Source organism: Nyctereutes procyonoides, unplaced genomic scaffold, assembly GCF_905146905.1.
Source record: "Nyctereutes procyonoides isolate TBG_1078 unplaced genomic scaffold, NYPRO_anot_genome, whole genome shotgun sequence".
In the NCBI taxonomy this organism is placed as follows: Eukaryota; Metazoa; Chordata; class Mammalia; order Carnivora; family Canidae; genus Nyctereutes; species Nyctereutes procyonoides.
In genome coordinates, this window is record NW_026575131.1 from 37,845,541 (window position 1) to 37,868,033 (window position 22,493).

Below are 22,493 nucleotides of genomic sequence, written 5' to 3' on the forward strand. Positions count from 1 at the left end.
AGGGCTGTGAGGCACGGACCCTCCAGGCCTGGTGTGGGAGTCGTCTCGGTTAATCCAGGAAGACTGCCTGGGGAGGCAGTTCCAGAGGAGTGAGCACGTGGGCATTAGGAGAGCTGAGGGAGCAGTGGGGCCTATTCTGGAAGAGGCTCACCCCCGAAACCAGTTCTCTAAGCCTGGCCTGACACCCAAGGCAGAGACCCAGACCCTCCCTTGGGACACGAAAATCCAGGTAGGGCTAATCCACCTCCTTTCTTTCATGGATGGTGAAGGGAAGCTCCGGGTCTATCAGCCAGAGGGCCCCTGCCTCGTCCTGCACAGCCATGCCCTTCATCTGCTTAGGAGAAACACAGGAGAAATGCAGAGCCATCCACCTGCCAGCTGAGTGGAGACCGAGGGAGACAGGTCCAGAGCTTGCCCCCACCCTGAGCCCAGATGGCAGGTAGCCTTCCCTGCTGTGAGACTGAATCAGTCCCCCCTGTACCCCAATCCCCACCAGCAGCCGCTAGGAAATATATCCCCTCTACCAGCCCACAAGACTAAAGTAAAGGTCTCTCCCCCTCCTCAGATTTCTCAGGCAAGGCCAGGTCTCTCTCAGCCTATGATAGGACCGTACTTCCTTTCCCAGCCCCTCAGGATGGGGCCTGCCTCTCCTTCAGGCCCAGATCTCCTCCTCAAACCCTCCAGGGGAGGGCAGGACCCCTCCCCCACCCCTGGCCCCGCTCCATGTTGGCAGCCCAGGAGGTGTGGACAGCCTCCATAACCACAGGCAGACTGCCCTTGGCTCTAGCCATCACCTCCCCCAACTCTTCTGGACACCTGACACAGCCTGGGGTCAGGGCCCAGTGCCCAGGACCTGTGAGCCAGGCAGCTGTCGGGATTTCCGGCAGGGGGCCTCTGGGGCTGACGCCTCTCAGCCACTTTCTCATCTGGACTCTCCCAGCCAAGTCTGTACTTTGCTGGGGTCTGTGTCTAGATCCTGGAGCATCTGTCATGGGCAAGGAAGGGGACACAGCAGGAAGCAGGTGGCCTTGGATGGCCTTGAGCCCAGAGAACCAGCACAGGACCCTAGGATGTGCCCTTGAGCCCCTGGAATGAGGAAGAAGTGACTGTTGATCCCTGGGATGGGTTTCACCAGTGCAGGAGAAAGGCACCTGTGTGGGCTCCTTGTGCTTGGTCTAGCCACCCCAGTGGGCCTAGAACTCTGTGGTCACTAGGGTGTTTTGAAGGAAGCAGCTGTTTCATGGATCCCCAAGACAAACCAGAAACCCTCCTTTTATAATGATGTAAGAGGAGGCAACACAGGTAGAGTTTGAAGGCTAACAAACAAGGTCTTTCCAGCTCAGGCTCTGGGGAAATGACCAAGCCTCGGTTTCTTCATCTGAAAAATGGGGCTGCCAGTAATTCCCTCCTCAGAGAATGCTGTGAATAATTGAGACTTCACACATGAAGCTGAAACATGAATGGCTATGCTTTAGGGTAGGCTCCAGACTTCCCCTTAGAGCCCCCATTCGCCTCCAGGCCCCTCCTGGCAGGAGCAGACAGGCAGTCCTCAGCCCCACTGCAGCCTGGGGCAGACCAAGGTGAGGTTTGAGGGGAAGGAGGAGGCCTTGGTGGGGACAAGGAGCTAGTGGAGCTAGCTAGAGGTCCCCTCCGGGGTGGGACCTCTAGGTCTCTGAGCCATGGGGACTGGCCTGGCCAAGCACTTTCTCCCTCCAAGCTGGAATCCTCAGGCCACCCCCAGGGCTGTCACCCTCTGCAACCTCACCCTGACTCCACCCCCTTTCCAGGCCAGCCTGGCCTTTGGCCTCATTCCCTCCGAAAGAAGAGAGGGAGAAGGCCTGGCTCACCCCCATCTCAGACTGTTTTTAGCCCCCGAGGAACTCGGCGTCCTCCCAACAAGGGTGCGTGGGTCGTAGCTGGGTATTAATAGCTCGGTGGAGGAGGTGACCGGGACTTTCACAGCCAAACCCTGGAGGCCTCGCATCCTGGGTGGGCAGGGCAGCCCTTGAGTTGTCCACACGTCCTTTGTGGGCTCTCCACTGCTCCTGTCTCCCAGAGCTTCTCTCACCTCCCTCTGCACCCCTCTCCCCCGTGCGCATCCCCACCTGCGTTGAATCTCCCCGTGGTGCCCTGGGGAGGAGGAGGCCTCTGGGGTCAGGGCCCCGGTGCAGGGTGAACGGCCTGAGACTGGTCCATGCCCAGGCCCCGTGGGAGATGAGAACAGAGAGGCCTCTGATAAGGCTTCCTCCTTGGCACCCTTCTCTGCCCGCTGGCCTCTCATTCCTGCTTGCCTGCTCCACCCCCAGATTCCCCACTGGCCGTTGTGTGGGCTTGTCCCCAAATACCTGTCCGTGCTCGGCCCAGAGCAGGGAAGAGGCGGGAAGACCCAGCTGGCAGGATGGAGGCCTGGAAAAACTGCGCCTGGATGTGCTGCTGGCACACGGCTCAGGTGGGGCAGCGAGGCCTGGCTGGGCTGCGAGGCCGCCTCTAGGGGGAGCTTGGGAAGCCGCAGGGCAGGGGCAGTGACTGTGAGGGACCCCTTGCCACGGGACCCCAGGTGGGGAAGGAACATAAGTCCACGGCTCGCCTGTCACGTGGTTGCCTCAACCATGAGTCCTCCCCAGCAGCTCCCCGATGCCCCACCGGGGCCACAGTTGTGAGGGTAGAAATAGGCAGCCCCGCCCGACAGGGCATGTGCAACAGGGAGGTGCCTGATCGGACCCTGTGAGTGTCAGAGATGAACAGCTGAGGTTCCCATCCCCGGAGCAGGGACGGCCCTGCTCTAGTGGCTTTGCAAGCCAGATCTGCTCCCAGTCCTGTTCATAGTCTCGTTCAATCTCTGGAAGCCAACCCCGCCCCCGACAAACCCCTTCTTGCTTATCATAGGCATCCCTCCGTCACGGGTCCTGTCCGACTCATTTCCAGGAAATAGGAAGGCTTCTGGGTCTTTGGGGACCTCCTCCTCAGTCGGCTGTGGCCCTAAGCACCAGGCTGATCCTGACCTCTGACCTCTGACCTTACATCAGCTTGAGTCCTGACCCTGATCTCAGACGGAGCATGGAGCATGGCTCTCCATCTTCATCAAGTTCTGAGCAATGGCTGCTGCCCTCTGACCCCTGACTCCAAGCTAAGTCTGGAGCTTTGACTGTTGGAGGAGAATGAGGTCCAACCCTTTGATCTCTGACCTCAGCTCCAGTTTGTCTGAATCTTTATTTTTTTTTAATTTTTATTTTATTTTATTTATTTATGATAGGCACACAGTGAGAGAGAGAGAGAGAGAGAGGCAGAGACACAGGCAGAGGGAGAAGCAGGCTCCATGCACCGGGAGCCCGACGTGGGATTCGATCCCGGGTCTCCAGGATCACGCCCTGGGCCAAAGACAGGCGCTAAACCGCTGCGCCACCCAGGGATCCCCTGTCTGAATCTTTAGATCGAGGTTGAATCTGGGCCACCAGCCCCTGACTCCCACCCCAGGCTAAGCCCCAGGCCAGCCCCTACCCCCAGACCTGGCAGGGATTGGCCCCCACTTCCCTTCCTAGGCTTCCGTCCTGGGCTCACCTCGGCCCCCGGCTTGGTCTCTCAGCGTGGAGGAGGCCCTGCATGCTCCCTAAACTCACTCAGCCACCCCCACCCTGAGTTTTGAAGCAAGCTGACATAAGGAGCACATCACACCAGGCGATTTATGACTTGGATGAGCAGAGGCTGGAAACATATGCTATTTCGGGGCTGGATCCTGTTGGTTTGGACTGCAAGGAAAGCAGAGCCCACAACAGAGGGAAGGGAAGCATCCAGCACATGGACCCTCACGCACACAGACACCATGTGCTGGGGTACAGAGGCTCTGGGCAACATGGGGCTGGGAGAGCTTGCTCCCCCAGGGCAGAGAGGCAGGCATGCCTGACCGGGAGGAAACAAATTATGATAAATGTGACACCCCCACCGACTCCTACACCTAGTTTTCTTTCCAGCTGTGGAACCCACATCTTCGGTGGCTCACAATAGAAACTGGGTCCGAGTCCTGGCTCTCCTTCCCACAAGTCGTGAGACCTGGGATGTGCTGCTCAGCTTCCGATAGTCTCAGCAGCATCCTCATCTGTAAAATGGGAACGTGATGCTACCTTCTTCACAGGCTTTTATGAAGACAGAATGCCACTGTGGAGGCAGAGTCCCTGGTGTGCCTGGCATGTGGCAAGGGCTCACAAAGGAGCAGCTACTTTGATCCATCAGGGATCAAAGCCCAGCTGCTCCAGTTGGAGAATGGGTAGCATCTCTCTTCTGCTCCCACCTAAGGGCTCCTGGGGGACACAGTTTGGAAACCCTTGACCTAGATTCTAGGCTGGCAGTAGGACCAAAAGTAGCATTAGCTGATGATTACAGGAGCCGGGGAACAGCATGGAATTTGTCAGCATGGAATTAGGTCACAGAATTCTTAAAACAGAGGAGCCACAGAAGCCAAAAAAACTCAACATCTGAAGGCATAGTGCTCTCCTAGGTCAAGAATGGAGTGCATCAACCAGGAAAGGATAGCTTCCTGCCTTGGATGGCAGGTTGGGGCACTGGCACACGCCCGTCAGCTTTTCCTTGGGTGTCCTGCAGCCTCCAGGGGCTGGGAGGGCCCTTCAGTTCCACCAGGATCTTCAAAGCCCCTCATTTCCTGGGGATTTGGGGGATTTCCTTCTTCCCCACCTCTATCGGCTCGGGTGCCTGGGAAGGTCCAGCCACTCTCAGGCCTCTTTCCTCCACCTGATTGCCTCTATGGACCCTTCCCAGGACTGCCTGCCTAGCTACTGAGTCCCTTGGGGTGAATCCCGGGGGGCCACCCCTGCTGCCCCCGGGAACCCTGCAGAGTGGGCTCTGGACACTTGAGTGACCTCCAGCCCAACCCCCTCTGGGCTCCCTTTCCTCACGAGTGAAGTGAGGGGACTCTATGGAAGAAGGTAGGTGCTGGGTCGCCTGGGTGGTTCAGCGGTTGAGCACTTGCCTTTGGCTCAGGGCATGATCCTGGAGTCCCAAGATCGAGTCCCACATGGGGTTCCTTGTGGGGAGCCTGCTTCTCCCTCTGCCTGTGTCTCTGCCTCTCTGTGTGTTTCATGAATAAACAAAATCTTTAAAAAAGAAGAAGGTGGGTGCCCATATGCCGGGCACCTGCTGTGCACCAGGGATTTTATGTCCCTCGTCGCTGATTTGGGAAACAGAGTCAGAGGCGGAGTGACACTCCCAAGGCCACATTGCTGGGAAGTGGCAGGGGACGGTTCGACCTAAAGCTGCTGCCCTGCGAGGAGAGACAAAAATGAGGTCCCAGGTGTGGCTACCTTGCAACGGGCCACAGCGGAGATCTACGGAGATCTACGGCCAGCTCGCCCTCACCCAGATCTCCAGGGGTGGCCCAGCCTCTGCCAGGGCTGGCTGAGCCCCGCCCCCAGTGCCATTCCACATGACCTTTCCAGGTGGCTAATGAGGGTCCAGGCACCACTCAGTAATTGGCCTCATTAGGCGGCTGGGGCTGCCCAGGGGATGGGGTGGCGGATGCTGGGCCCTGTGGGGACAGGCCAGACAGCCTCCCGTTAATTACCTGAAAAATCAGACAATTAGGCCTCCTGCCACCCGCCTGCCCACGTCCTGCTGGCCCCTAATTACTGACGGCTGCTGAGCAGGCCGGGAGTGACCTGGATTTGGACCAAGGAGCAGCCATTGCCATGGCCCCCCTCCCCCATCCTGTATCCATCACGGGCTGTGGACATGGGAGGGGGGCGGGGGGTGGGGAGGCAGGGGAGTCGTCTGTCAGGGATCCTCTGGTAGCCCCCTTCCCCAGCCCTGGACCCTTCCCATTCACAGTGTCTCCCAACAAGGGCAGTCCTAGAAGGAAAAAGGTGGATGCCTATGCAGCCCTGGAGGCCTCAGGGAAGATGGGTGGGCTGCTAGAACAGGACAAAGGCTCAGAAAGGGGGGCCAAGAGATGTGGGGGGTAAAGTGACTGACTGCCCTTTTCTGCCTGGCTCCTCCAGGGAAAAATATACTGGACTATGTTCAGGATTAGTAATGGCCAAGAAGACAAAGCTGAGAGCTCTCCTGGGTGCCCTGGTCCAGGACAGGGGGTGCTGGAGGTCCAAACTGCCCTCAAGGAGTCTCCCTTCACTCAGGAGGAGATGGACCTGGACAAGCAAAAGCAGGGTACAGCCTGTGGTGCTGGGGGAAGTGTGGAGAAGGGGGCCTGGCTTGGCTGGGGTAGTCCTGGACAACTTCCCAGAGGCAGTGAGTGACCTTTTAGGCCGAGCCAGGCGAAGGGTGCACTATTCCAGGCAGAGGGAATTAGTGGGGGGGGGGCAGTCTGGGGTGGATCTCCCTCCACAGAGAGCCCTGGTCTACACCAATTAGAGACACCAGCCCAGCCCCAGGGGTGTGCTAAGCAGGGGAGCCAGAGGGACAGAGTGGGGTTGCTGAGGCAGACGCACTGTCCCTCCACCTGAGCATGCTGGGAGCCACCGCCATCGCAGACAGGTCCCGAAGGAGGAAGCCTGATCCGGGCATGTGGGCTGCTCCCCTCACTGCTCCTTTGAAGGTGTTCCCAGTAGCACTAAAGCAGCTTTGCAGGCAGTAAGTACCTGGGCTGCCTCCCTGCCTTATTTCCTCACTGGTTTCTGTGCCGGGATTGAAAGTCTCCTCCCTTGTTTTCCTGAGGCCTTGGAGCCCCAAAGGTGCCAACTGTACAGAGAAACAGTTTCAGCTCAGAGAAGCCAAGAGGCTAAGCTGAGATCACCCAGCCAGGTGGCTGGAGTGGGCCTCAGAGGTGTCCACCCTGGTCTTCCAGTAGAGATCTGGGCCCAGCCGAGGACAGAGCTACAGCACCAGGGAAGGAGAGAGGCAGGAAGGAGACAGGAACCACATGGAGAGCCTGGGCCCTGCACTGGGGAGCGAGTTTCCCTGGCAGCCAAAAGTTATGCCCAACCCATCTCCCATCCTAGCTCCACCTCCAGGCTTCTCTCTCCCCAAAAAACTGTCCCTGAGAAGAAACAGGGGGAGGGTAGTGAGACCAGAATCCTCAAGAGACCCTGACCTGGTACGTTTCCAGGAAATGGGACAGCCAAGGGGCCTGCCTCCTGCGGCAGTTATGAGATGGACTGGGGTCCGTGGGGACACCCTCGGAAAGGCCTAAAGGCCGTCAGGAGAGGTTCAGAGCATCCAAGTATTCCTCTGTAGGCAGGAGATCATCCAGAAGTTCTTGCTGCTGCTGCTTTTGTAAGGTACAGACTCACCGGGTGTTCTTAAGTGACTCCCTTACTTGTTAGCTATGTGAGCTTCACCCCCTATGAAATCCTGACTTTCCTCATCTATGAAATGGGGTATGCAGAGAGCCTCCCTTGCAGGTTGCCACGGGAATGAAATGAGACAAAATGTGAGTCACTGGAGGGTAAGCTTGTGCGTACCTGCTCTCAGATCCTTCTGTCTCCCCATCTGCGAAATGAGCCCCACAGCCCAGAAAGTCAGAGGCAATCCCGATTCCCCACATTCTGTCTTTCTGTCCTTGGGCATCATTGAAATGGGCCAGAGGTTCCAGATTCTGGGCTTCTGAATGGCCCCTCTCAGGCAGGATGATATCCAGGAACGCAGCGGAGAGGCTCCGTGAGACCTGGGGCCTCAAGGATCTTCAGTTCATGCAGAGCCTGCTTGTGGTAGTAATGAGGGGAACAGAGTGGACTGCAGTAGGGAAGCTAATGGAGTGGTTGTGTGTGTGTGTGTGTGTGTGTGTGTGTGTGTGAGAGAGAGAGAGAGAGAGAGAGAGAGAGAGAGAGGAGTGACTCGAGGTGGGAGGTCAGTGACAGCTGGAAAGGAGGAGGCAGGGAGGGAGCCCTTGCAGAAGGCAAAAGGCAAAACAGGCTTTGGATGAGTAGAGGGACAGAGGAAGAACATTCCTGGAAGAGTGAACAAGTGTCAGGGTGGAGGAGCAGAATATTATTTCTTCTTCTTTCTTCTTCTTCTTCTTTTCTTCTTCTTCTTTCTTCTTCTTTTCTTCTTTCTTCTTCTTTCTCTTCTTCTCCTTCTCCTTTTCCTTCTCCTCCTCCTCCTCCTCCTCCTCCTCCTCTTCCTCCTCCTCCTTCTTCAATATTTTATTTTTAGGTATTCTCTACACCTAACACGGGGCTCAAATTCACAAACCCGAGATCCAAGAGTTGCACATTCCACCAACTGAGCCAGTCAGGTGCCCCGGCAGCAGAATATTTCATATAATCACAACAGCAGCACAGATGGTGTGGTATGCGCTGGGTGCTTCACACACACATGCTGAGTCCTCCCAAGAGCTGATGTGATCATCCCACTTTATAGATGCAGTAACTGAGGCTTGGCCAGCCAGTCACCTCCCCAAGGCCCCACGTGAGGAAGCAGCAGAACCTGGCATTGAAGGAGCTGCGTATTCATCCAGCAGGTGCTGGGCTGTGTGCCGGGGCCGACGACACAGCATCAAGATGGCCCTCAGGGAGTCATCTATGACCAGCTCATAGGTCTGGTCATAGGTGAGGCCCTGCCCTGGGGACTCCAGGTGTGAGCTTAACCTGGACTTGCCGCCTTCATGTCAGCGATGAAGCTGGGTCTCCTGACTCCTTGAGCTGAACTCCTTCGCGGGCCCCCTTCTGAGTCTTAAGAGAAACAATCTTTCAAGCTGGGGAAGTGGGGTGGACTCACTCTGTAGAGGACACCTAGAGCCAAGCGTGGGTAGAGTCCCACTGGTGTCCCTTCTGGTCACGTGCCCTAGACTGTCCTCTTCTGAGCCTCAGGTTCCCCATCTGTCCCATGAGGCTGAGATAGGAGCCATCGAGGAGGCTCCTGGAAAGCTCTGTGAGCTTCCTAGACTGCGAGACTCAATGTGGTTGGGGATCAGAAGCTGTAGCAGTCTGAAAGCAAAGCGACTGAAGCCCCTTGCTCTCCATCCCTTTCCACGGGTCTGGGCTTGCTGACAATCGCTGGTGTGACTGTCCTGTGCTCCACAATACGAATTGCCATGGCTACCCAGGCATTTCCTGCTAAACACCTCAATTTGCTGTGTGGCAACTGCTGTAGGGATGTGGGGCCTCCAGGATTCTGCCAACTGTTCCCCAGAGTCAGAGCATCATGACACACACAGAGGCATGCACACAGATAAGCACCCATCCCTATAGACTCACGGTTGTCTTACTGTGCTTCCTGTCCTGTTCCGGCTACCAAGAGCCATCAAGCCATGAGTCCCCCCATAATCCTTCCCAAATGCCTTGTGTTCTACCACAACTGAGGATCATGCTGGATCGTCCCCGTGTCTGTCTCCCTTAGTGGACAGGGAGCTCCTGGGAGGTGCCAACTGTTCTCTTTCACGATTTGGTCACTGCCACAAAGGAGACACTCCTCTACCATGAATATTTGTTAAAGGAATGGGTGGCTGGTTGGATGGAGAGACAGATGGATAAATGGGAGGATAGATGGTTGCCTGATGGATTGGATCATTGGATGATGTGTTAGTTTCCTCTGGCTACTCTAAGAAATCACCAAAAACTTAGCAGCAGAAATCAAGACAAAGCTATTCTCTTACAGTTCTGGAGGTTAGAAATCTGAAATGGCTCTCATCAGGCTAAGATCAAGACACTGACAGGGCTGCGTCACTTTTTTGCTTTTCCAGCTTCTAGAGGCTGTTTACACTCCTTGTCTTGTGACTCCATTCCTTTATCTTTAGAGCCAGCAATGTTGGGATGAGTTTTTCTCATGCTGCCATTGTGTTCTCTCTTCTGATTCCCTTTTCCACTCTCAAGGACCCTTGTAATTTCATTGGGTCCACCCAGATAATCTAGGATAATCTCCCTATTTTAAGGTCAGCTGATTAACCACCTTAATTCCACCCATAATCTTAACTCCCCATTTGCCATGTTAAGTAACAAATCTACAGGGTCTGAAGATAAGAATGTAGGCATCTTTTGAGGGTCATTATCCTGCCTATCATAGACGGATAGATGGTTGGTTAGATGGGTATATAGATGTTATGATTGGATGGATGGACGGATGGATGGATGGACAGATGGCAGAGTGAGCCCCCCAAATAGAGATGAAGAGCTTGAGACAGAGCAGACATGTTAATCTCCCATCTTCTGCATCCTCTGCTTCTATTAATGTAGTGCAAGAGCCCTGGGCCAAGGGAGAGAGATCTTTACCAGGCTCTGCACTCCTCTCTATTGCATTTTTTCTTCCCACTGGCTCTGGCCATCCCAGAGGTCGAGTATCCTGCCCCACCTACCAGTCTGGTACTCCAAGCCAAATATGACCCTTGCCTGCCAATGAGTGAGAGAATGACCCTGTGAGACATTCTATCAGGATTGGAGGTTGGAGAGGAGATAGGGGTACAGGAGTTGGGACTCCTTCTGGATGAATGTGATGGAATATCAGTGAGAAGAGGTGGAGAGGGGAGGTCAGCCTTATGAGCTCACCCACTTTGGGATTTTTTATTTTGAAGGAGAGATCAATTAAATTTGTGTTTATTCCTTATCTATCTGTTTAAATACAATATTTGTTTAATGTAAAAGAATATCTGGAAGTGACAGAGCATAATAATATAATTGACACTGGTGACCTACCACACAATACAAGCACAGGAATGAAATTTGCCTTGTAAGAACATACACTCCCCAAAGCCTGGGATTACTATCTGTCCTGCTCTGGTCACATCCCCTCCAACATCAATTGTGCCTGGTACCCTCTGGGCTCTTAAGAGATATTCATTGGTGGTGCCACACCTGCCCAACTCCTACCTACCCCAGGGTATCAAGAATCTTACCTCCTGGACCCTGACACAGGCCCCACCTGCTCTGAGGGTAGTCCCTCTCAGCCCTGCACGAAGGGGGTGACAGGGAGCCCAATGCTGTCTCTCCAGACCGATTGAAGAGGTGGAATGAGGGAGGCCTCGGCAGCCCCAGCCCGGGAGGGAGTCAAGTGCTTAATTTTGCATTTGCACCCAGGTTTCAAATGAAGCTCAGTGTCTCATGGCAAGGAAGGGAGAAATAGGGGGGACAGGAGCCCAGATCCACCCCCCTGTCTACACTGGAATGGGTGGAAGGGGCTTTTGCCTCGAAAGTATGTTGGGGTGAGATCTCCTCCAAAACAGACTCTGTGCTGGAAGAAGCCACCACCTCAGCCAGGTTGGTCCCCCTCCAGGATGCAAGTCTGGGGCCAGGCCAGCCCTGAGCTCGGTAAGCACTGAGCTGCGCTCCGGGAGCAGGCCTCAAGGAGGAAGGCGAGAAAGGGCCATGTCGCCTGCGACATCCTGCACCCCTTCCCCCCCACGGGCACTGCCTTCCTCCATTCCCTCTCAGGGAACCCCCTCTCTAGGCGGCTGCCACACTCCCACCCCCGTAGCCCCCAGGCCCCTCCTCCCTAGGGTGGGAGCATAGCAATTCAAGTTATTTTTAGCCACAGAGGGAGCTGAGGATACAGCAAGTCAAGGGGAAGCCGCCCCCACACTCCAGGAGCTGCTTGTGGAAAATGCTTAAAACCAGAGCTGCCAGGCCCAGGCCAGGAGGGCAGCCAGGCAAGGTTGGCCCATCCCGGATGCTCCCAGAGCTGCGGCCTGGTGGCTAGGAGTGGCGGGGTCTCCACATGTCCCTCATTGTGGCCACCGCTCAGCAGCTGCTCCTCAGCATGCTGTCCCCTGGCCCTGGCCCTGCCATCCCCGCCTGCAGGGAGGAGGACATCCCAGGGCCTCCTCACTCTCCCATCTCCCTCTGGACTGGGCAGCTTGGCGGTGGGCAGCTTCCCTGTTTCCAGGGAAGTTTTTAGGAGTGGGGAAAGACCCCCGTATTGCCCGCCTGGCCTTCTGGTTACTTCAAGCCTGGTCCCTGGAGGGCCACCTAGTGAGACGGAGACCATGGCCCAGGCCCTGTTAAGTGCTTGGCAGGAATGGGTCCCTGAGGCCCCACCACAACCTGCCAAGTAGGTAGTGTCCTCATTCTCCTCTTATAGGAGGGGCCGGTGAGCCACAGGGGGTCCAGTAATTGCTCAAGCTCACCCAGCCACTGGGCGTCAGGCAGGATCTGGGTGGTACTGTCCAACCTTCACCAGTGGCTGGGCTGGGGTGGAATGTGATGGCCAGTTGATGAATAAGCTGGCGCTGACACAGACGGGAAGGACACACCAATGTTGTCCTGGGGGGATGAGACAGGCCCCCCACTCTCTGCCACTTGCCGTGGATCAGGAGCACACTCTACCACAGGGTCAGCCCTCAGGTGAGGCATCGCCCTCCTTTCCCCAAGCTGTCACCAGTGTGAGAGTTTCAGGCGGGGTCCAAGCCCAGAAGAGCTTCCCGAAGTGGTTTTGACTGAGGAGATGCTGGTGACCCCGGGCAAGTCACTTCACCTTTCTCAGCCTCGGCTTCCCCATGTGCAACAGTAGAAGCGGCTCTGACAGCACGGTGGGGACCAGTGAGGACCAGGGATAAGTGACTCCAGGCCCTACCAGGGCACCTTTCCCTGCTGGAGCCCTGGACTTGGGGCTGTGCTCTGGGAAGGTAGGGATACCCACTGTGGGCCAGCCCTCGGGGCTTTGGGGTACAGCTCAGGGAGGCCCCGATCAGCTGGGGTTGGGTGCCAGAGAGCCCCTTGCGCCCCCTCCAGCCTCTGGCTGATCTCCCTGCCTTCAAGCCCAACAGCGTGCCTCCACTGCCAGGAAGACTTCCAGGTCCCTCCTCCAACCCCCAGAGGCTCCTGGCCTAGATGGACCCCTCTCTGCTCCACATCTTGGTGTGCTATGCCTACAGCTTCCTCTCCTCCCAGCCCTCCAGGCTCTGGGCACAATAGATGCTCCTGGTGGTCATGACCATAGCTCTGGCCCAGCAGAGATAAGGGGTTTCAAGCTCAGGCCTCCCACGGTCCATCCACAGATCTCCTGCCTCTTCGCTGCATGGCAAGAATCTCCCCCAGCTTGAGCGGCTAAACTTATTTTACATGGAGTAAGGGTAGAAGGGGGGTGAGGGGCAGCCCCTGGAAAGCTGGGCGATTTACCTAGTGATGCAGCTTGGAAAGGGCAGTGCCTGGGCCAAAGCCCATTGCCTATTCTTGCTCAGGGGGCACTTGATGGGACCTTTAGGGTCCCCAGCCCTCCTGTGTGTGCCCCTCTTCAGATCCCCAGCTCTTTCTGTTGTCCCATATGAATCCCTAAACAAGGCTGGCTTCCTCCCTCATTCCATCCATGCTGGGGCCCTGGAGGGGATGTTACTGAAGCACTCAATGGGGAGCAGACACGGGCAAGCCAAGAGCCTTCCTTAGACATCCCCCCTCCCCCATGGGGTACACCCTTCCTGTGGCCCTCAGGGCCCATCTGCCCTTCAGCCCCACAGGAAGATGCTGCCCTCACCCTCAGCCTCTCTTTAGCCTGGGCATCCCAGCTGGACAGGGTAAGGGGAGGTAGCCGGTCTGCTGTTGCCATGGCAATGACCCTGGGGAGGGGGGCTCCCTGGGTTGCTGGGGAGGGAGAGGAAAGGGTCCCTCCCAGCCCTTTTCAGGCCCTCTTTGTTAAAAAGGAGTCGCCTTGATGGTTTTGTGTTTTCCATCTCAGAGGCAGGGCGGAAGGCAGGGAGCCACTCAAGGGTGCAGTCCTGCCCTGTCCTGCCCCCTCACATGTGCCTACTCCCCCACCCCACCTCCGTGACTCAGTTCTCCGGAGCGGCTGAGCTTCTCCTGAATTCACATCTTGCCAGTCCCTGCACGCCTCTGCCTCCTCCCAGGGTCACTGCACCCACCACCACACCCCCCCATTCTAGGCCTGTTCTGGGTGAGTGGGTCTGAGCAGAGGCAGGGGCTAGACCACAGAGGCCAAGGGCTTCTCCCAGGCCACCTGGGGGTCAGTGTCACCGGGCTCCCTCTGTGGCCTCACTGGGCATACATCATCCCATGCTCCTCCAGGCCCCAGGGGGCATCTACACTACAGCAGCTCTCCATTTGACTTGGGACTTCTAGCAAGTCACGCCCAAGGACTCTTGTCTCTCCATCTGTGAAATACAGTAACGAGAACCCCCTCAGCCCCCGAGGCTGCTGTAAGGTCTCTCGAATGCACAGCCAGGCTCTGGGGGGCTTCCCTCCTGCTCAGCCCTGGGTGCTGGCTCCCTCACAGCTATGGATGAGGAGAATGAGGCTCAGAGATGTGAAGTCACTGCTGGTGGGTGGCAGTCAGACTTGAACCCAAGCCCACCTGTGGCCAAAACCATGGCCTCCAGTCACTCTGAGGTGGCCCAGCAGGGGTGGTACCCACAGACTTCTCCTTTTTCCGTCCTGAACTCTCTTTGGGGAAAACACCTCACCCCCACCCTACCCCAGAGCACGTACCAGGAATGGGCAGACAGAGGCTTAATCCGCAGGTAGGGGCGGGGTGGAGAAGCAGGTGTGCGGGGGGGTGGTGGGGGTGGGGGGTGGGGGTTGAGAAGAGAGAGAGGTTGGGGAGGCTCAGAGGGTTCCCAGGAGAGGGGAGCTCCAGCCTGCCGGCAGTCGCACCATTCCATCCTCGGGCCTGTGCTGCCCCCGTGTGGACAACAGGCTCACATTCCCGGCTGGGGGTACCGCATCCCTCCTGGACGGGAGGCCCCTCCCCAGAGGGAACATTGGTGGCCTGGAGCTGCTGGAGGCATCCCAGGTGACCTGAGGGATGGGCTACCCCTCCAAGCCTCCACCTGAACTGTCTTCTCTTCCTGCCAGGTCCTGAGCCCCAATCTGGAGTCACACGCTGCCCGCCTTTCCTTCTCTAGGAATCTGAATCCCAGACTCCCAGAGGTAAGTGAACTTCAGGGTTATAGTCTCCATCCTTCTATCCCATACTTCGTTCTCTGTCCCCAGTAATTTTTAAAAAAGATTTATTTATTCATGAGAGACACACACACACACAGAGGCAGAGACACAGGCAGGGGGAAGAAGCAGGCTCCATGCAGGGAGCCCGATGCGGGACTTGATCCCAGGATCCCAGGATTTTGCCCTGAGCCCAAGGCAGACACTCAACCACTGAACCACCCAGGCATCCCATCCTCAGTAATTAAACCGCTGCTTGCACACCTCTCGTATCAGGGAACTCACTGCTCTGTGGTTTGGAGGAAATTCTGATTGTGGAAGTGATCCTCATCCACGGAGCTGACACTTGCCTCCCCCAGTCACAGCTCTGCTTTCTGGGGCCACACAGTGCCAGGTGGCCTCTCACTTGGGAATTTCTAAGCAGATCCAAAGTCCAACCCAATGCTTAGGGGGCTCCTCTACTCTGTCCCCCAGTCCTCTACAGAGATAACATCCTGGTTCTGCTAATCCACTCATAGTTCTCTCTTATTTGGGGTCCCTAGCTCTTTGGAGCTACAGGACTAGGGGGACCCAAGACCCCTGAGAACTGTCACTTGCCCCAATTGTGGCCTTCCCTTGGATCTTGTCTTCATTTTTAGCATTCACTTGCCACTGACATTCATTCCTCTCCAGAGACCCTGTGGGGAAAAAGCGTGGATGGGACTGACGATGATTGAGCACCTAATGCGTACTCAGTCAGGGGTCCAGTGCTTTGCTCAAATTATCCAGTGTCATCCTGTGGGGCAAGTTTTGTGTTTGTCCCCAGGTTAGACTCAGACCGAGGCCGAGAGAGCAGAGATCTGAGCTGGTAGAAGAGGAGGCTCTTCTTCCCATGAAATCCCTGCAGGCTGACTGGCTTCCTGCCTCCTGACTCTGCCACCTGCCTGCACTTGTGAAATGTGTACATTTAATTCCTCAGACATTTATCAGGTCCTGACATGCACCTGGGACTGTGTTAGGCACAGCAGAAATAACCCCAGATGTCTCCGCTGCTGTTACATTGCTGAGTGGGCCCCACCGGATCCTAGCTGGGCTGTGGATGGGGCTGTGGCTCTGGACGAGGCCTGGGCAAGACAATGCCACTGCAGGTCACATGGCTCAGGTGCGTCACATCCTGCCTGGTATAAGGCTTGACTCATCACCAGGGCCTTGCCTCTCTGTCTTGTGCCCAAGGCAGTAGCAGGGGGCCTGGCAGAGAGACACCGTGCTGAGTCCAGCTAGTGGCTCTGCCCAAGGCTATGCCACAGAGGATGGCAAGTAGGCCTGGGCCCCTACATGGACCTGAGATGAGCAAGAGCTTCTCACTCACAGAGGGTGGAAGTGTATGGAACCTGGAGGAAGGGTTAAGTTTTTCACCTTTTTTGTGTGAGACTCCTTTGACATCTGGTGATGTTTACTGACCTCTTTCAGAAAAGTTTGTGTGTTTGTGTGTGTGTGTGGGGGGGTATTTATCTCAGTATTCTCTACACCCAACATGAGGCTCGAACTCATGACCCAAGATCAAGAGTTGCATGCTCTTCCAATCGAGCCAGACAGGTGCCCCCAGAGTAATATTTTTAAATATGTAAAATAGAATTACAAAGGATTTTCTTGAACAGGGAACAATGTCCATGAATACGATTGAATGAATAAAATCAGGTTACAAAAGACCTTTTGTTTTTGTTTTTTTAAAGATTTTATTTATTTGAGAGAGAATAACAGCACAAGCAAGGATGGGGAAAAGGGGATTCAGAGGGAGAGGAAGAAGCAGACTCCCTACTGAGCAGGGAGCCCGATAACGGTTCAATCCCAGGACCCTGAGATCATGACCTGACCCAAAGGCAGCCCTTTAACTGACAGAGCCACCCAGGTGCCCCAAAAGAGCTTTTGTGAAAGAAGAAAGAAAGAAAGAAAGAAAGAAAGAAAGAAGAAAAGAAAGAAAGAAAGAAAGAAAGAAAGAAAGAAAGAAAGAAAGAAAGAAAGAGGGAAGGAAGGAAGGAAGGAAGGAAGGAAGGAAGGAAGGAAGGAAGGGAGGAAACTATCCTTCTACATAGGACAGGCCTTAGCATCTTTCTTACCTTGAAAAGCATAGCAGAAAAAAAAAAAAAAAAGAAAAGAAAGAAAGAAAAGCATAGCAGGCCACTGACTCCAGGTCATGTTCCCCTTTGGCCCCTGAACAAGTCCCCTCAGATCACAGTCATGGCGAATGGATAAAGAAGATGTGGTCTATGTATACAGTGGAATATTCCTCAGCCATTAGAAACGACAAATACCCACCATTTGCTTCAACGTGGATGGACCTGGAGGGTATTATGCTGAGTGAAGTAAGTCAATCGGAGAAGGACAAACATTATACGTTCTCATTCATTTGGGGAATATAAATAATAGTGAAAGGGAATATAAGGGAAGGGAGAAGAAATGGGTGGGAAATGTCAGAAAGGGAGACAGAACATGAAGACTCCTAACTCTGGGAAGCAAACTGGGGGTGGTGGAAGGGGAGGAGGGCGGGGGTGGGGGTGAATGGGTGACGGGCACTGAGGGGGACACTTGACGGGATGAGCACTGGGTGTTATTCTGTATGTTGGTAAATCGAACACCAATAAAAATTAATTTATTAAAAAAAAAAAAAAGATCACAGTCATGGCTCCTCCCTCTCGTCACTGCTCCCCCTTTGCCCGGCAGCGGGGATTTCACCCTGGGCCCATCCCTATAGTAGCTCCAATGTTAATGCGTGGCCATCACCTGTCTCTGACTCAGCCTCCCCCGTCAGACTATGGCTCTCTGCTCACTGCTTGCTCTGCCTCTGTCATAACGGCCTGGCAAAGCTGAGTTCCGAGCAGGTGTCACTGCTCACTTTTGAGGAGCTCACTGTGGGAGATGCCGCTCGGCCGGAAGGCCTCGCGGTGGGGCAGCCTGGTTCCTCTAAAGCCTCTGCAGCCCCCTCTGCTGGCCCCTACCATGCCTGCTCCTCTTTCTTAAGGGTGCAACCTTCTCTCTGTCCCATCCTCTGGGCTCAGCTCTCCTACTCCCTGGGCTCAACCCTTGACTCTCTGACCGACCCCTACTTCCCGTAGTCCCCACTTCTGCCCACCAGCTCCCCCCTCTGGCCTCAACCGCTTGTTGGCATTAGTTCACCCTGTCAGCGACTGAGCCTGCTCTTCATTCTCCTGACTCACACCTGCCAGATTTCTCTCTCCCTTCTCAGGAATGCTTTGGTGAGGAGTCACCGACATGTCCTGCCTCCATATCCTCTTTTCCCCCCTTTGCTCCCCTATTACCTGCAATATACTCCTGTCATTTCATGAATCCACTTTGCCAAAGAATGTCCACTTAGCAGGTGTTTACTAAGTTTCTGTTCTACAGCAGGCTCTATGTCAAGCAATGGAAAAGTAAAGGTGACCAAACGAGTCCTGAACTCAAGGTGCTTGTGCCGATGGATACACACACAAGTAAATAAAGAATATAACTAGAGTCTGGAAAGTTCTATGAAGAAAGCAAAGAGAATGAGAGGACACCAAGTAACTGGGGAGATAGAGTGGAGTGTTTTCAGACAGGAAATTCTAGGAAGGGCTCTCCAAGAAAGCACAGCACCCAAAGAGCAGGGAGAAGGTCGTCCAGGCAGGGGGGAGAGCAAGTGCAAAGCCCTGAAGGCAGAACAAGCATTCAGGCTTCACAGGAAAGAAAAAAGCCCACGGGTCAGGGGTAGGGAGGTAAAGAGTTTATTTCAAATGCGAGGTGAGGCCTTTGAAGACTTCCAATGACAAGGTCTGCTTTGTGTCTAACAACGCCCTCAGCCCCCACTGCTGTGTGGAGGGAGACTGAACTGTGGGGGGGGGGGGGGGCGGAGGGAAGAGTCCTCGGGAGGAGGCAATGCCTAACTCATTTTGGAAGCCCAATAGGCGTCTCACGTTTACTGCATCTAAACGGAGACCTCTGGATCATTGGCCTCCTCCAAACAGAGCAATAAAAGCCGGGCTCCTCCCAACCGTTGTCCCCATTTCTGTGAGCAGAACCAGCGTTCACCCAGACGTTCAAGCCAAAAACTTGGGAGCCACCCTGGCCTCCCTCCTCTCCCTCCTCCCCCTCCTCCCCCTCCTCCTCTGCATCCCAAGTGCGGTGTATCTATCCGCTCTTCTCCGTGCCCGCTACCCGGGTTCGTCGCCGGGTGCCCCCACTCTCCCAGGACGCTCGCAGCGTCCCCGCCTCACCGCTGCCCCCTACAGTCCATTCTCTGCCCACTGGTACCTTTATTTATTTTTATTTTTAAAAGATTATACTGATTAATTCATGAGAGACACAGAGAAACAGGCAGAGACACAGGCAGGGGGAGAAGCAGGATGCCTGCGGGGCGCCCGATGAGGGACTCGATCCAGACCCCGGGATCACGACCTGCGCCAAAGGCAGATGCTCAACGGCTGACCCTCCCGGGGCCCCGCCAGGCAGCCTTTTAAACACCAGCAGTCTGTCACTCCCTGCCTAGCATGCATGCCTCAAGGGCTCCCTCCGCCTTCGGGACCTTTCACGAGAACCGGGTCCCAAGAACCTGGGCCAGTAGGAACAAACGTGGGTAGAACCGGAAGGAAGCCGGGCCGGGCTCATAGCACCGCCTTCGCGTCTGCGTTGTACCCGTCCGACTTAGGAACCTTTCTTCCCGGCGCTGGGGGAAGCTTTTCCAGAGGTACCTTCCGGCCTCGACGACCCTATTTCCCGTGCTGCACAGCGGCCTTCCTCTCTCTTTTTCTCTTCCGGTCCGAGGCGCTCGGGGAGCCGCGGGCTTTGGTGAGGCTCGGCCGCGCGGTATCCGGAGCCATCCGCGACTCCCGACGGGCGGCTAGACGCAAACTCGGGGGGGGCGGGGAGACCGGCTGCGGGGCTGTGGGGAGCTGAGGGCGCGGGGAGTGCTTGTGGGTTCTCTCAGGGAGTGGATGGGAGAGGGAGCGCTCGGATTTGGGGTAGAGCGCAGTCTCGTGAGGGAGGGTTGGTTTCAGCGCGCTGTTACCGAGTCCCGGAAGCGGGGACCGGCGTCGGGTGGTGCTGTGTGGAGGCCGCTGGAGGCCGCAGATGCGAGGCGCCGGTCATGCAGCTGCATTCTGGCGTCTGGCCTGACGTCCACTGTCTCTTCCCCCAGGTGCAGACATGGCCAAGTCCAAGAACCACACCACGCACAACCAATGTAAGTCCCCCCCCCCCCCCGCCCCACCTCCCTCTCACTTCAGACCCTGGCAAGGATTAGGGATACTGGGGCAGGGCAAGGGGACACTGGGCCTGGGGCTGGTTTTGTTTTCCGCCACTCTTAACTTTGGGTTACAGTTTAAGAAGCCAGGGGGTCTTCCTGAGGTACCCACAGTGCTTTGCATTCCGTCATGAGGGCCATTCTGGATCTCGAGAAGACCTGCTCTGAGAAGGAATGGTTTTCCCCAGGGGGCTGGCCAGCTGTGATGTCGTGTGGTCCTAGCAGAGCACATCTCTGTTGGTCTAATTCCTTTGCTTCCCCACAGCACGAAAATGGCACAGAAATGGCATCAAGAAACCCCGGTCACAAAGATACGAATCTCTTAAGGGGGTGAGTTGAGAAAGCGGGTCCGGTGGCGCAGCCAGGGCCTCGCTCGTATCTTTTCCCGGTTGCAGCATCTTGCCTGAGCAGCAGCCGTTAATGACTGTCCCTCCTGGTACCTGGACTGCCAGAGCCTTAACATTAAACCTTTACTTGGCTTTGCCCAGCCTGAGTTGTAACTCCGTTGTCAGGTGTAACCTGCCTCCTCGGGGTGGCTTGACGGTCCCTGTTGCTTATCCAGAGCACTTCAAGGGAAGAAAGGACCTTATCTTTGTGTCCTCGGTAACTTGTGAGAGCCTTCCATTCTATCAGCCAGTGACCTCGATCTGACCCCGTGCTGAGCTTGGGGGGCAGCTGTCCTTGCTGTGCCAAGGAGTTCTAAGGATTGGCTGAGAAGGCTGAGGCTGGGGGGTCTGAGCAAGAGGATGGGGTCCTGTCCCTCTCCTGTGGCCTTGGTCTTTTGGTCTGTGGCATGAACCATTCTATCTCTGAACCTCAGTTTCCCCATCCTGGTGTCTTCAGCCTCATCTGCTGTGTGTCTATTGTACCGGGCATGGTGCTTAACCGACTGCATCCTTTAAAGAGGTGGGGATAGCCTTGGGAGGGGTTGAGAAAAGACAGTCCTGCAAGCCTGGCAGAGGGGGCAACTTTCATTTGTTCTTTTCCTTCTTGCATTTGAGCGCTGTTGGGCTCTGGGCATGTAGCCCTGAAGATATGGTCTGTGTATGTTGCATTAGCAGGATGGAGTGTTGGCTTTGGGGTTGTGGTACATGTTTCTCTGCAGATAGTTTGTAAGGGGTGTGTTTCAGCGTTTTAAGTTTGACTCGATGCCGTCCATGCCCCCAGGAGGCCTTGGGTGGAGCCCAGGGGTCTCCTGGGCACAGCTGTGGCAAGGGTCACCAGCGGTGATTTGGGGCCCCACATGCTGCACTTAGAGCCTGTACCTTTCCTTGCCTTCCAGGTAGACCCCAAGTTCCTGAGGAACATGCGCTTTGCCAAGAAGCACAACAAGAAGGGCCTGAAGAAGATGCAGGCCAACAATGCCAAGGCCATGGCTGCGCGTGCTGAGGCTATCAAGGCTCTTGTCAAGCCCAAGGAGGTTAAGCCCAAGATCCCAAAGGGCGGCAGCCGCAAGCTCAATCGACTTGCCTACATCGCTCACCCCAAGCTCGGGAAACGTGCTCGTGCCCGCATTGCCAAAGGTCTCAGGCTCTGCCGGCCAAAGGCCAAGGCCAAGGCTCAAACCAAGGCCCAGGCTGCAGCTGCGACCCCGGCTCCGGCTCCGGCTCCAGCTCCGGCTCCTGCTCCTGCTTCTACTCCTGCAGCGCAGGCTCCCAAAGGTGCCCAGGCCCCCACAAAGGCTCCAGTGTAGAGGCTTCTGCCTGCCAGTGTGAGGACGGAAGGACTGGTATGACCCCTGGGCTTCTGTCTGCATGGGCCTGGTGTCCTCCTGTGCTATTTGTACAAATAAACCTGCGGCAGGATCTGTCAGTTAGCCTGTGTCTATGATCCAGGGACTGGGGTGTGGGTGGGAGTTGGGAAATGGAGCCTTGGAGCAACAAGGGGACCTGGTAAAAATAATGGTGGAGGGCCTTAGGAGGCTGGGGCACATAGCCTGCTGGTGAGTCTGGTGAGGAAAGGAAAATCCCAAGTATCCTGATAACGTCTTGGAGTTTACCTCTTATCTCTTGGGATAAAGAGAAGGACCCTGCTGAATTTTGCACTCTGGCCTATGGTGGTCCAGACTTAGGCTGTTGCTAGTGTACACAGCCAGCTTCCACTACTCTGGATTGTGGGGGCAGTGTGCATGATGCTGGGCAGTGCTGGCACTGCCTTACTAGCACTACTGGACTTGACCCTGCTGTGCCCCTGGGATCAGCTGCTTCATCTGCAAAGTCTTAGTCCTTAGAGCAGCCAGTGAAGCAAGTGGTAGAAGTGGTCCTGGGTATTTGTGGAGGCTTCCTATAGAAGGTACCAAGTGTATCACTTCCTGGTCATGCAGTCGTCAAGACTAGTCTTTGAGTATGGTGGCCTTGTGGACCAACCCTGGGCACTTGGGAGGCTCCAAAACGGTTGCATTTCTGGGGCACTAGGCGGCTCACTCAGTTGGTTAGGCATCAGACTGAATTTCAGGCTCTGGT

The 22,493-nt window shown here is 55.7% G+C and overlaps 1 protein-coding gene across 1 annotated transcript; it reads left to right on the top strand.

Annotated features, from left to right (window-relative positions):
* Window positions 1–19,464: 19,464 nt before the first annotated feature.
* RPL29 (ribosomal protein L29) lies at window positions 19,465–21,847 on the top strand. The gene is made up of 4 exons (XM_055343590.1): window positions 19,465–19,577; window positions 19,927–19,971; window positions 20,297–20,361; window positions 21,314–21,847. Exons 2-4 carry the CDS (start codon window positions 19,935–19,937, stop codon window positions 21,722–21,724), a joined length of 513 nt encoding a protein of 170 aa, XP_055199565.1. The 5' UTR covers window positions 19,465–19,577; window positions 19,927–19,934; the 3' UTR covers window positions 21,725–21,847.
* Window positions 21,848–22,493: the final 646 nt, after the last annotated feature.

What these genes read in the sequence shown, in the direction of transcription:
- RPL29 (XM_055343590.1), top strand. Translation starts at nt 19,935, where the DNA reads ATGGCCAAGTCCAAGAACCACACCACGCACAACCAAT. An exon ending in CCACACCACGCACAACCAAT is followed by an intron (nt 19,972 to 20,296) that starts GTAAGTCCCCCC and finishes GCTTCCCCACAG; the next exon opens with CACGAAAATGGCACAGAAAT. An exon ending in GATACGAATCTCTTAAGGGG is followed by an intron (nt 20,362 to 21,313) that starts GTGAGTTGAGAA and finishes CTTGCCTTCCAG; the next exon opens with GTAGACCCCAAGTTCCTGAG.